General features: G+C 40.7%; 1 protein-coding gene across 4 annotated transcripts; it reads right to left on the bottom strand.

Moving 5' to 3' along the window:
• Window positions 1-2555: 2555 nt before the first annotated feature.
• On the bottom strand, window positions 2556-6670 carry LOC110566092 (zinc finger protein 120-like). Of its 4 annotated transcripts, XM_060383378.1 has the most exons (3): window positions 6466-6670; window positions 5908-6129; window positions 2556-5823 (listed from the first exon to the last, which is right to left on the bottom strand). In XM_060383378.1, exons 1-3 carry the CDS (start codon window positions 6668-6670, stop codon window positions 5354-5356), a joined length of 897 nt encoding a protein of 298 aa, XP_060239361.1. In that variant the 3' UTR covers window positions 2556-5353. The 4 variants fall into 4 exon arrangements, with proteins under 4 accessions (XP_060239361.1, XP_060239360.1, XP_060239359.1 ...); XM_060383377.1 differs by having other exon boundaries at window positions 2556-6129; XM_060383376.1 differs by having other exon boundaries at window positions 2556-6143; window positions 6480-6670.
• Between the last annotated feature and the right edge of the window lie 7990 nt (window positions 6671-14660).

Here is a 14660-nt window from a genome sequence, read left to right as displayed (position 1 = left end):
AGTGAATGCTGTCCTATGGTGCTGGTGTCCGTAGGACTACCACATCACCCAAAAGGCCGCCACTGCCTGGAAGAGCAAGTGACAATGGAGGGGTGCTGAATACAGACTTTTTTCCCTACACTGAGGAGGTTCCAGAAAAAGTTAAAAGAATAGCACAACATAGTCAAACTTGTTTTCTGTTTTGTTTGCTTTTGACATACACATATTCATGTATGCTCATTTGTGTGTGGATACATGTACTAGTTAAAGGATATATGCACACACACATACACACACCCATATATGTTGTAGATTTATTAGAATGATACACAGGCTATGGTCCAGCTAATCCAACATTGGCTGGCTGTGAATGTAAGGTCCAAGAATCCAGTAGTTGTTCCGTCCATGAGGATGGATGTCTCAGCTGGTCTTCAGTAGATGCTGGAAGCTCAAAAAAGTATGTTCTAATGCCAGCAAAGGAATGGATGCGCCAGCAAGAACAAAGCAAGCAGGCAAAGAGAAAAGCTGCCTTCCTCCATGTCCTTATATAGGCTTCCAGCAGAGGGTGTGGCCCAGATTAAAAGTGTATCCTCCTGCCTCAAGATCCAGATTAGAAGTGGATCTGCCTACTTCAAATTAAGCAAAAATTCCTCACAGGTGTGCCCTCCATGTGGGGGGGTCTTAGTTCCAGATGTAGTCAAGTTGACAGCCAAGAAGAGTCATCAGCACATGTATGCATGTGGAACCATCACAGGGTGTATGCATGTAGAAGTCAGAGCATAGAAGTCAGAGCATGACCTCAGATGCTGTCCCTTAGGGAATAGCCAGCTTTTTATACATTCAGTCTCACACTGGCCTGACACCACCTAAACCAGGCTGGCTGGCAAGCCCCACAGATCCACCTGGTTCCACCTGGTGCTGGGATTACAAGCATGTGCCATGACACCTGGGCTTTACTTTTACAAGACTTATAGTATCTAGGTGGTGAGCACTTCACAACTGAGCTATCTCCCCAGCCTCAGACTTGCTCAAACTGGTGTCAGTACCAGTATATACCTGAGATGATCTGGATGAAAAGCCTAAGACCCTAAACTGCCTTTTATCAAAAATCTGATAGTAGCAAAATCAGAACCAGAACCTGGGGCTGAGGATACAGCTCAGAGAGTTCCTGCCTTGCATGCACAAATCCCTGGGTTCCATTCCCTACTATTTAAACCAGGACAATATTTATGCCCGCAATCCCAGTGCTTAGGAGGTAGAGGCAAGAAGACTGGAAGTTCAAATTCACTCTCAGAGAGAAAGATAGTAATATTTGCTAATTGAAGACATGGTAAAGTATTTAATTGCAAGCTTATGCAAACAGTTCTCAGAGGGTTCCCAGTTCCCAAGGAATAACCTGGGATGCTAACCTGGGATGCCTGAGGTGCCACATGGCAGTTTGAATGGAAATGACTCCCAGGGCTTATGTTTGAATACTTTGTCCACAGTTGATGAAACTGTTTGGGAAGGATTAGGAGGTGTGGCCTTGTTGAAGTCTCTCTCTCTCTCTCTCTCTCTCTCCCTCCCTCCCTCCCTCTCTCTCTCTCTCTCTCTGCCTTATGGTTGTGTCTCAAGATGTGAGCTCTCAACACTAGGCCTGATTGCTGCCATGTTCCATAATGCTCATGAATTCTAACTCTCTGAAACCATAAGCCCCAAATTAAATGCTTTCTTTTATAAATTGCCTTGGTCACGGTATTTAATCATGGCAATAGAAAAGTAATTAAAACACCCTGTCTCAAAAAAAAAATAGTTCTTCTAATACCAAGTCCAGAAATTATGGTTGCAGTCTAGAACAATATGGAAGAAAGTTGGGTAATTTAACAAAATGCTAAAACAAATTTGTATGCAGTTAATAAATTAATAGTCGAAAATAATTTCATTTGGAAAAAAAAAACAACACCATAAAGAAATTGTATTTTTCCTTGCAGTTTTCCTGGTTGAGTGTTTTCCAAGGAGACTACCCATTGTCACAGACTCTACCAAGCTATCTGACCTCCAACTACAAGACTGGCTTGACGACTTGCATTTATGCTGTACATTATAAAATAAAATACTCCAACATTTTTTCTTACAAACAGAAAAGTCACTGCAGGTTGCCAGCTGCAAAGAAAGTGGACATTCATGTGAGGTAGTGACATATGCCAAAATCTATACTAACCTCTTAGAATTTACCATCGGTCATAGCACAAGACCGACATTTGCTTTTTTTTAAAAGAAAATGAAAATATATTTAATTAAGCTATTTATTTATTACAATTTATTCCCTTTGTATCATGGTTGTATCCACTTACAACTCTGACCATTTCCACCCACCCTCCCCATCTCCCCCATGCACCTTCCCTAGTCCACATATAGGGTGTGAGGGAAAAAAGAAAAACAATGGTTATAACACAAATTATTAATGAAACCTGGAAACATATTCACATATTTATTCAGTGTGACAAATTTTGAACAGTGATGAATATATAAAGTTATACTGTTTCTTTCTTCCCACGTGTAATATTTGCTAATTGAAGACATGGTAAAGTATTTAATTGCAAGCTTATGCAAACAGTTCTCAGAGGGTTCCCAGTTCCCAAGGAATAATCTACCATGGAGGAATCCTAAATGTGGGCAAAGAGAAGCATGTACAGAGAGAGAGAGAGAGAGAGAGAGAGAGAGAGAGAGAGAGAGAGAGAGAGAATAAAACAGAGAGAGAAGAAAATAAAACATCTGGGTACATATGGAAGAGACTCTGGGAGAGGGCAGGCCCATTCTACTGGACTGAAAATTTAAGGTTAGAGGTGGGGAACGCCAATCATACCCTTTAGAAGGGAGGGACTGAGGGATGCTGGGAGAACCTGGAAGCCTGAAAACCTTCTGTCAAAAAGGCTCCTTAGCAGCTTGTCTTAGGTGTGAAGTACAACATATGGTAAAACATTCATCCTTTAGGTTTAATAGGTTTAGAGAGCAGAGATACACAACTAAGTAATCTCACCAAGCCATATATAAAAACTTCCTGCCTATATGTTGCTCCCTCATTCTCAGCATATTTCTTTCCTGTAAGGTATTCAAAGAGTGACATAATGCTATCGAGCAGAAAATATCTCAACTAGGGGAATAGGTCTTTTCATCAATTACAGTCCAGACCAGATTAGAATTCCATGGAGTCCATTGATTTATTAGATGTTCACCTAAGGGAGATACAGGAATGTTTATTCAGAATATCCCAATTCCTGCCAGGCAGAGAGATTACAGGGATGACAGTGGGGAGAGAGAGATTTAAAATCAATTTGAGACCATCAAGTGGTGGCCTGCATGGTATTCTGACTGGCATGCACACGTATCTGAGAAGACAAGGAAAGAGTGAAAGAAGTGGAGAGTTGACCCACCACAGATGAGTAAATACAGAGAATACAGGAGGCGGCAGCTTCTCCTCAGGTACAGCCCAAGAATTAATTGCTCTCTGGGACTTTTATCCTTTCTTTAACATCCAAATCTACTTCCCTTTCTTTAACACCCAAATCTCCTCCATGTTCCTCGGTCTCTGTAAATGCCTGATTTCTCCAGCCTTCTATTGGCATCTGTTTGAACCTCAGGCTCCCCTGACAACAACCTCCACAGCATCTGGAGTCTTCACCACTCAGGGCTTCTAACTGAATGATTGCATACATCAGGGGAACAGAATACAATCCACTTCAGAAAAGTTGGTCTTTATGCCTTCAAGTTCATTTTCTCCCTTTGCACTAGGCATAATCTCCAGAAAGAATATACCTGACATATGGCTTGGTGGGCTCCCATTGATACCTATTTACCACCTGTGAGATGAACTCAGTCTGGTGGCTTTGGTCCAGTGGTCAGGCACTTTTAAAACACTTGTATTGTCAGTTTCTGTCCTGGCCATTTTTTGGATACTTCCATATTTTTGTGAAGATAGTGGCTCAGAAACTTCTTTAAGCACCAAGCCTAAGTTACTTTCTTATGTTCTCAATCTTCTCTTTCTTCTGGGTCATCAGGGCTGAATTAAAGATAAAGTTAGGATCAACCTTTCCCACCTAAACGCTATTCATCACAGTTTCATGGGGCTAAACACATGGCTCAGCGCCTAGGAGAACTGGCTGCACACTTTCATTTTCAAACAAATTTTATCATTGAAATTGCCATGAATTCATCAATTATTACATAACAATGTTTATAATGTGAAAAAAGACAATGTTTTATCGATATAATATCTCAACCAATCTTATTGGAGCATCAGGGAAACAGAGCTGTAGGAAAGGATTTTGGTGTCCAAAGCTGGAAATCAGACCTCAATCCTCCTACTGAGATGGCCAAATGATATGTGACAAAGTTGTCTCCCACTCTTTACATATCTGACATGGATTAAAACCACATAATCCTGTCACATGCACACACCAGAAGTGTTTCTTTTTAAGTAAATATCCTTGTTGTTACATTATATAGAATCTTTATAGTATAAATTTCCTATAGAATACAGTACTTCAAGATGAAATGACAAATGGATGAGTAGGAGGAACATACAGAATCACAGAACGTCCAATCATATATACATGTTAATATCACATCAACCTATGTAGTGAGTTGCAGTTGATTACTGATTAGACCACTTCATTACATCTCTATGAAACATGAAAACACAAAGCCTTGAATTACCATGTTAAACACATTCGTAGGGCTTCTCTAAAGTATGATTCATTCATGAATGTGAAGCCTATAGAAATGTACAAAGGTTTAGATATACTAAAAACATTCACAAGGATTTCTCTCCAGAATGGTTTCTTTCAAGGCTTTGAAAAAATGTGACATGCAAAGGATTTCCTGGTTATATTCATAGGGTTTCACTCCAGTATGAAATCTTTCAGCCTTTAGGAGATCACAGCAATGTGCAAAGCCCTTACAACTTTGAGTATATTCATTGAGTTTCATTGCAGTATCAAATTTTTCATGCCTTTGGAGATCACTGCAATGTTTGAAGGCTTTACCACCTTGATTACATTCACAGGGTTTCTCTTCAGTATGTGTTCTTTATTATTTTGGAGATTTCCGTTTCATGAAAAGGCTTTCCCCCACAGATTACATTTTTATAGCTTCCCTCCAGTATGTGTTCTTTTATGCACTTCGAAACAACTGGGCTGTGAAAAGCATTTAACACACTGATTACATTCATAAGGTTTCTTTGCAGTGTGAATTCTTTTATGTCTCTGAAGACCACTACAACATGCAAAGGCTTTAACATATTGATATCATTCGTAGGGTATCTCTCCATTATGTGTTCCCTTATGCCTTTGAAGACTATTGGTTTTGAAAAGGCATTACCACATTGATTACATTCCTAGGGTTTCTCTCCAGTATGTGTCTTTTTGTGCACATGGAGGCTACCGGATTGTGAAAAGACTTTACCACAGTAATTACATTCGTATGGTTTCTCTCCAGTATGTGTTCTTTTATGCACTTGGAGTATACGGAGGTGTGAAAAGGCTTTACCACATTGAGTACATTCATAAGGTTTCTCTCCAGTATGTGTTCTTTTATGACTGTGGAGATTACTGACTTGTGAAAAGGCTTTCCCACAATGATTACATTTGTAGGGTTTCTCTCCAGTATGAATTCTTTCATGTCTCTGGAGAGCACTACAACATGCAAAGGCTTTACCACACTGATTACATTTATAGGGTTTCTCTCCAGTATGTGTTCTTTTATGCATTTGTAGACTAGAGTGCTGTGAAAAGGCTTTGCCGCACTGAATACATTCATAGGGTTTCTCTCCAGTATGTGTTCTTTTATGACTGTGGAGATTACTGACTTGTGAAAAGGCTTTCCCACAATGATTACATTTGTAGGGTTTCTCTCCAGTATGAATTCTTTCATGTCTCTGGAGAGCACTACAACATGCAAAGGCTTTACCACACTGATTACATTTATAGGGTTTCTCTCCAGTATGTGTTCTTTTATGCATTTGTAGACTAGAGTGCTGTGAAAAGGCTTTGCCGCACTGAATACATTCATAGGGTTTCTCTCCAGTATGTGTTCTTTTATGCATTTGGAGATTTCCCTGTTGAGAAAAGGCTTTGCCGCATTGAATACATTCATAGGGTTTCTCTCCAGTATGTGTTCTTTTATGCACTTGTAGTGTACCGAGGTTTGAAAAGGCTTTACCACATTGACTACATTCGTAGGGTTTTTCTCCAGTATGTGTTCTTTTATGAATGTGGAGATTAATCAATTGTGAAAAGGCTTTCCCACACTGATGATATTTAAAGGGCTGCTCTCCAGTATGTGTTCTTTTATGCCTTTCGAGATTTCCGTGCTGTGAAAAGGCTTTACCACACTGATTACATTCATAGGGTTTTTCTCCAGTATGTGTTCTTTTGTGCATTAGGATACCACTGGGTTGGGACAAGGCTTTACCATACTGCTTACATTCATAGTGCTTCTCATAAATATGTGTTCTTTCATTCCTTCCATATCTTCTCGAACTTTGACACTGTCCTTCAATATTATGGTCTTCCCAATTGTAGCCTATGGCTGTAAGGTGCTTGTAGGTCTCTATCATCACATCTTTGTAAAGATTCTTCTGGGAAGGATCCAGCAAAGCCCACTCTTCCCAAGTGAAGTACACATTCACATCATCATAGGTGATAGAATTCATATTGCCACTTTGAAGTCACCTGAAATCCCCTCACAGGACCCAGCAGCTGAGCTCAGACCACTGCACGCCAAACACTCCAGACAGCTCCGACATTTGCTTTTTAAGCCCTATATGAAAGATGGCATCACTAAGCAGAGTATAAATAAAATAGAGGCAAAGCCTAAGCTTGATAACACGACAAATTATCCTCAGACCTTGAACAAGGACTGCTAGTTCAAGCCAACAGCAGCTGCTGTTGAACTGAGAGCCTATGGGATGGGAAGAGCCCATCCAGACATTCTGAACTAGGCTTTGAAATCCAGCTCCACTTCACAGGCCCACTGTCCAGAACTTTTGTGGATGGACAAATCTAATGACCTCTGCACTCCCGTCTGAGGGTGAGATTTGGTTAGAATTAGGGAGTTCAAGCTAGGGGGAAAAACTTGAAGAAACTCAATAAAGGATATACAGGCCACAGACCTTGCTTTCTCCACTGACTTCCATGGTGTGCAGGAAGGGCATGAAGAGTAAGCACAATCCAAAAACCTCCATGGTGAAATTCATTCTCCAGGTTATAAAATGATGATATGTATTAGTTACTTTGTTACTTTTCTCATCACTGTGACAAAATACCTGGCAAGAAGCAACCTCCAGGAAGAAGGGGTCACAGGTTGGGGGGTGGGGCAGCATGGTCAAAGGAGAACAAGGAGGATGCTCTTCCTCCTCCCCTCTTATTTAATCAGGGACTCCAGCCCATGGGATAGTGCCACAGACACTCAGGGTGTGTATCCCCACCTTGGGTGAGCCTCTCTAGAAACATGCTCACAGATAGACCTACCCAGAAGTATGTCACTTATGTGATTTTAGACGTGGTCAAGCAGACAATGAAAACTATCATTACAATAACATTATGATATGGTCAGTATGCCCCATGAATTTCTCCAGTTGATTGATTCCTTCTGTTTTGTTGTTTTTTGTTTTGTTGTTATAAGACAGAGTTTCTCTGTTAGCTCTGGCTCTCCTGGAACTCACTGTGTAGACCCGGCTGGCCTCAAACTCAGAGATCTGCCTGGCTTTGCTTCCTGAGTGCTGGGATTAAAGGCATGCACCACCATGCCAGGCCATTTGTGACTGATCTTCATTGTCAACTTGGACAGCTGAAAAAATGCTTAGGGCTTTAGGGAGCCTAATCCTAAGAGTGTGTCCAGAAAGGGTTAACTGATAGGAAGATCAGTCTATGTTTACAGTGGGCACACCTCCTTAAGAACTGAGACCCTGGATACACACAAATGGAAACTAGCAGCCAGCATCCATATCTCTGTTTCTCTTTCCTTTACTCTCCCCTGCTGTGTGTGTGTGTGTGTGTGTGTGTGTGTGTGTGTGTGTGTGCATGTGTGTGTTCTTGCCTGCTGGGGTATGAGCAAGCATCTGCCATGTACCCCAGCTGTCATGGGGCAGCCCCCTCCATGCCTTCCCACCATGATGGACAGTAACCCTCCAAACAGTGAGCCCAGATAAACACTTTCTCCCTTCAGCAGTTTCTTCTCAGGCATTTAGTTACAGCAACAAGCAAAGCAATTGATATGTGATTTGCTCTGCTAACAATGCTGAGATTCAGCTTCATCACGTCCTTTTACAAAGGAGACCGAGAGGCTGAGTAACTTCCTCAGCGTCACGCAGTGCATACTATTAAAACTGCTTCTCAAACTTAGAAATCCAAAGCACAGAGACTATGTTTACTTATATATGATAGTGTCTGTTTGCTTATAGTCCTTCCTGGGCCTTAAAACTATTGGCAGTCTGTATTGTAGCCATCTAAGTATGTGACTGAAAGTTTGAGGAGGAAGAAGGAAGGAGGAAAATGCTTCACAAATAAATTTTAGAGTTGGAGAGATGGCTACATGGATAAGAGCACATGCTTCTCTTTTGCTGGGCCTGAGTTTACTTCCCAGAACCCATGCTAGAGCTTACAATCAACTATAACTCCAGCTTCAGAGGAACTGCTGCCCTCTTCTGACTTCCCCTGACCCCTGAACTCATGTACAGATACCCATACACAGGCACCTGTACACACACATAATTAAAACTAAATGTTTTTATTGCTGTTTTTTTTAAGAAATGGTTCTCTCTGTGGCTTATGCTACTTTTCTTCTGCGCAATGCAGCCATTGTACTCAAATGCTGGCAACTACACATTTGGCAAAGTGTGCTTCCAACTGTTCAAGCTAATTTTTTTAAATAATTTATTTAAGTTCACTTTATGTGCATTAATATAAAGGTGTCAGATGCCTTGGAATTGGCATTACAGACAGTTGTGAGCTGCCATGTGGGTGCTGGGAATTGAACCCAGGTCCTTTGGAAAAACAGTGTTCTTAATCACTGAGCTATCTCTCCAGCCTTCAAGCTAATTTGTTTAAGACTGGCTTTTTCAGACCATGGGTGATATTCTTTTTTTTTTTAAGATTTTATTTATTTATTATGTATACAATGTGTGTTTGCATGTACACCTGCACGCCAGAGGAGGGCACCAGATTTTATTTTAGATGGTTATGAGCCACCATGTGGCTCATGAATTGAACTCAGGACCTCTGGAAGAGCAGCCAGTGCTCTTAACCTCTGAGCCATCTCTCCAGCCCCTCATGAGTGACATTCTTAGCTAAGTTTTTCATTTGCATCATCCAGATAGATTGAACAGGAGGCAATACTTTCATAATCACCCAACTCTGGGTAATCAATCACTTGCTTCAATATAAAATGCATTTCCCCTGCTGTACGTACAGCTGAGACTTACAATCGTACTTACAAAGCTCATCAAGCTGTCCTGTGCTGCCTTCAATGTCATATATGAACTTGGCCCTCAGCGACCTCGCACTCTGAGAATATGTATTCTCTGTAGATAGGTTCCTGACCCTGAGAGTACACAGAGGTGCTGCAGGTGGTCCTGACCCTGAGAGTACACAGAGGTGCTGCAGGTGGTCAGAGCACGCTGGTGAATGGACTCAGTACAATAAGAAAAGCAGGTCATCTTTAGGAGTGGGTTTCTATGTGTTAATTCAGTCCACAGGAATTGTGCTCCTACTTCACAGGAAGTAGCAATACAGCATAAGGGTATAGACTCTGAGGCCAATGAGATGGCTCAGGGGAAAGCAATTAGCATGCAAGCCTGATAATGTAAGTTCGAACCCCAGAACCCACATCAAAACGGAAGGCAAGAATTGGCTCCACTAAGTTGTCCCCTGACCTTCACACATGCACCACAGTGTGTGTACAAACACACACAAGAATAAGAAGAAGAATTTTTAAACAAACTCTGAGAATAAAACAGAAATTAAAGTCAAATGTTATGTGATAGCACAACAAATACAATTTAAAAAAAAAGGCTACTACAAGCATCCAGACACAGCGACCTAAAAAAAAAATCCCATGGTAAAGGGTACTTGAATGCAATGGTGAAGACTCGGGATGCTTCAGAAAGGGTGGAGAGGATTGCAAGCCCAGAGGACATAACAGCAGCCCATCAATACAGGCACATCCAGTCCAAGGTTGGTCAGCTGAGTGCAACTGTGGATAGACATGAATGCAGCCCTATACAAACCTGTAAGTTTGCTTAAAACCTTCTAAGATTGTGGGAACTGGGGGGCAGTTCAGACCACTTGCTGTTCTTGCAGAAGACCTGGGTTTGGCTCCTAGCACCCATATGGCAGTTCACAACCACCCGTAACTCCAGCTCCAAAGGCTCTGATGCCCTCTTCTGGCTTCTACCAGCCTTGCAAATGCACAGTACACATAGAGATGCCTACAATAAATAATTCTTTAAAGTAGACAATATGTGCAGATGCTTCTAGCAAATATGTGGAAAACAGTTAAATGCCTTCCTTTCTATCAGGTAGACTGTAACATCTGTCACTATAAAAACAAGTGAAGGAACAAAGACAATAGGGCTGGTTGTCCTCCAGACATTCTTCATGGACATGGATCGCTCTGGCACCATGAGCTTACAACTCTTAACTATACATGGTAGATCATACCCCAGTACCCCAGCACTCAGGAGATGGAGAAAAATAAGGTTAAGGCCAGCCTGGGCTATATAGTAAAAAAGAAAAACAAAAGGAACTTATAACATGCAATTTAGAACTTGTATATAAGCACATTAAAAATGACAATGAATAAGAACATTCTACCTTAAGAAAATTAGGAATCAACTGAGTTCTCACTGAGTAACTAACTAGGGGATGCTTTGATGGAACAAGGAAAGGCAAGGAATAACTAGTTTTCAATTTAGAAATCTGATAATAATCTCACCATGGTGATTTGGCATCAGTTACTGTATTTATTTGATCACTAAGGCGTGATAACACAATATACTGTGGATCTGGAACTTTCTGTTTTGTCCCCAGCTTTCACAATGCTAACAAGTCATTAATCAATTCTCTGTCACAGCTATCTTTAAAATGGTTCTGACCAATTAAAGAGTTATTTAAGATGGGTAAATGCGAAACATGGAAACAGAAAGAAGTTTTGTATAAATAGTTTTTAGAGCTTTGCCTAATTTTGCAATACATGCTCATTTCTTCCATGTGTCTCCAGTAAAGATCAAAATAAGAATTTATCTTCAAAACAATTTAATGATGACTTGTTGAATATTTTATTGTAACAGTCACCCAAATAATAACTATGCCATGTTGAAATCATGATTATGACATAGAACCTAGTATCATCACTAAAGGACACATGACAGTATGAAACAGACTTAATAAACAGTCATTTTGTGGAAGTCATTATTTAGTACAACCCATTCATTTACACAAAGCCTACCATTCAATGTACAGATTCTTTAAATTATTTCTCCAGAAAGAGCTTTTTAAACATGTAACTTCTCTTCCAGTCCACTCTTGGAAAGCATGAAGATACTGAGGCAGAACTTGGTCGTTCAGCAAGACCTTCAGGAGACTTTATTAGCAACAGGTCTAGGGCTTGTGGAAAGTAGCTAAGACTACAAGACTGATAATTAAACATGACACAGGCTCTTATTTTGAAAACTAAGAGCCAGTCCAATATTTCTGACAGTTCCTACCCTTCATTGACTAACTCTGTGACTAACTCCACCCTTCATTTGACTAATTCTAGTTCTTGCTGCCTTGACTTCCTCAAAGCAATAGCCTATAACCTAGACTTAACCTTCATTTTTCCTCTCCTTTTCTTTCAATAATCTCACAAAGAAAAAAACCTAGTAACCAAACTGGTTATTTATCTGCTTCATCACCAAGTCCATCTATTTGATTTCCCAAACATGATGGCTCTTCTTGGTTTTCAATTTGGCTACACCTGGAATCAACTGAAATCCAAGCAGCTGGACATACCTGTGAGGGTTTTTCTTTATTGGACATTGGAGACGGGAAGACTCACTGACCGTCTGGGCCACACCTGGGGTCATGGCAGACAGAAGCTTCGGATATTTGCTTGTTTGCCTTCATTCTGGCCGGCAAGTTAATCTATCCTGCTGCTGAGTCACTCCTTCACTGGCACTAGAACCCACTTCTTCAGGATTACAACACAGACGGAAGACCAGCAGCTCTCTAGGAATCCTCTGGGACTCCATCACCAGACTGAAACTTCTGAGACATCCAGCCTCACACACTGAACAATTTCCAGATTCTTGGCCTTTTGGCCAGGAGACAGCCCTTGTTGAACTGCCTGGACATAGCCTGTAAGCCACTCTAATAACCCCTTTTCAATATACCGATATTCATTCTGTTGGTTCTTTACCTTTGGAGAACCCTGACTGAAATACCAACATACCTTGACTAAGTATTACTGATGTCCAAGAGCTGGTGTGATGAAAAGTCGAGGAAGATCTGTAAAGACGGACAGACCTGGAAACAACAGTCCTACAGCAAAGTGCAGAGCAAAGTGGAATAGAAAGACAGACAGTAAGGGCAGACATGGAAGTGGGGATAACTGAGCTGAATAATAAAGAATCAATGTTTTCATACATACATGTGATAAACTAGGGTATTCTAAGCAGCAAGAAATATATGAAAGATGCGGGTTTAAGTATCCAAACGATCTTCAAGAATAGTGACTGTTAGACGATATTATTCCTGGGGAAACAAAAACAAATGTCTACTCAACCTAGACAGCAAACTTACAAGGGAACAAGTAAGAATACCATTAAAGTCCAACTTTATGAACCAATGAGGTCACTGGGGTTACTTACAGGAGTATGGTCTCAAAGGCATTACCCATAGACCACGCCAAAGTAGACAACGACTCGAAAGTTGGAATCCTGGAGCTCTCTTCACAGCTTGAAAGCTGCTCAGAGACAGGTCAGAAAGTCTCCTCTGTTCAGCAGTGCTTATTACTTATATAACTCTCCTTGAGGGAAGAAGAGCCTTGTATATCTGGAAATTTTCAGGAACTTCCTGAGACCTGCTCTGTTGAGTTCTAATGAGTATTCCTTTAGAAACTTTCATTCTTTAAAGGGATCCCCTAAGGATGGGGTGTTTCAACTGAGAGGAAACTGTTACACAACAGTGAGTAAGCTACCCAGGTGGACAGGTAGAAATAGAAGAGATGATTAGGAATGGTGTTTAGAGTGACATGTTAATGTATATTTAATAATGTATATGTTAATGTATTTCATTAACTCCTTAGCAAATATTCATTAGCACTTCCAATGTGCTAAAAAACAATACCTTCAGTGTTATGGATACAGGAGTGAAATGGCAAGCAAGATCTCTTTTCTAGATTCTAGTTTTCTTAGCGTGAGGGGTTTGGAGCTTATTGTTCAGGTAATAGCTCATCAGACTAAATGGAAAAAGCAAATCTAGAATGGTGACTTTTTTGACAGTAAAAAGGTAAACTGAACAGGAGTGACTTGGACAGCAGAGTGAGTTTCTTCTCCATTGCCTCCTGTGGAATATTATCTTCTCAAGCATGTGTCTTTGTGGGGAATTTGTGAAGAATTTTCATTCCAAAATGTCATTTGAGTTTGACTCATTTCTCAAAATCATTGGCTTGTTTCTCCTACTGGTTGATACACCTATGAAGGAACACTAACTTCTCAATTTCAAGAGGTCTTTCAAAGAAGGGATAAGCTAAGACTCTTCAGATTCTCAAAGGAAAGAACTAAACTGATTTTAGTCCAACAACCCATTCTTACCAAAATAACTAGAATCTCCATTCTTCCAGATTTTAGTATCTGATTCTTATTTATCCCAGAGTTCTAAGAATTCCCCAAAGCCCTGGAATCATGTGAGAAGATCAAAAAGAAAGGTGATTTTTTTTGAGAACTGTATAATTTTGCGTTATTTTATTTGTTCCAAGAAAACCTGATGCAGTTGGGTCCATTTTTAAACTTTTAAGTTTATTTTTATTCTATGCTTTTGAGTGTTTTGCCTGCATATATATGTGTGTGTTCGTGCCATGTACATGCCTGGTGCCTAAGGAGTCCAGATGAGGGAGTGGTAAGAGAGCCTCTAAGTGGATTTTGGGAGATGAACCCAGACCCTCTACAAGAGTGGCCAGTGCCCTAAACCACTGAGCCATCTTTCCAACTCAGAACCATTTAAAGACAGAAACAGTAAAACCAAGAAAGCAAGACATTTGTGCCTGTAAACTGCCTGGTTAGAATCTGAGCTCTGACCATGTTCTAAACTTTACTTCCATCTGTCTCTGATTCTCCTCTCCCTATCCCTATTCAGCTGTGATGGTTGATTTTTATTGCCAACTTGACACACTCTAGAATCACCTGAGGAAAAAAAAGGCTTCAATGGGTGTCTATCAGGATCAGGTTGGCCTGTGGGCATGTCTGTGTAGGATTGTCTTGATTAGGCTCTTTGAGGTGGTGAAAATTCCCACTGGGGGTGGCACCAATCCCTAGGTTGGGTTCTGAACTGTATCATGGAGGAGGTGAGCTGAACACAAGTTTACATTTATTTTCTCTGTTCTTGACTGTGAATATGACTAGCTCTAGTTCTTGCTGCCTTGACTTCCTCAAAGCAATAGACTAT

Source organism: Meriones unguiculatus, chromosome 5, assembly GCF_030254825.1.
Source record: "Meriones unguiculatus strain TT.TT164.6M chromosome 5, Bangor_MerUng_6.1, whole genome shotgun sequence".
Lineage (NCBI taxonomy): Eukaryota > Metazoa > Chordata > Mammalia > Rodentia > Muridae > Meriones > Meriones unguiculatus.
This window is presented reverse-complemented; position numbering and strand designations above follow the sequence as displayed.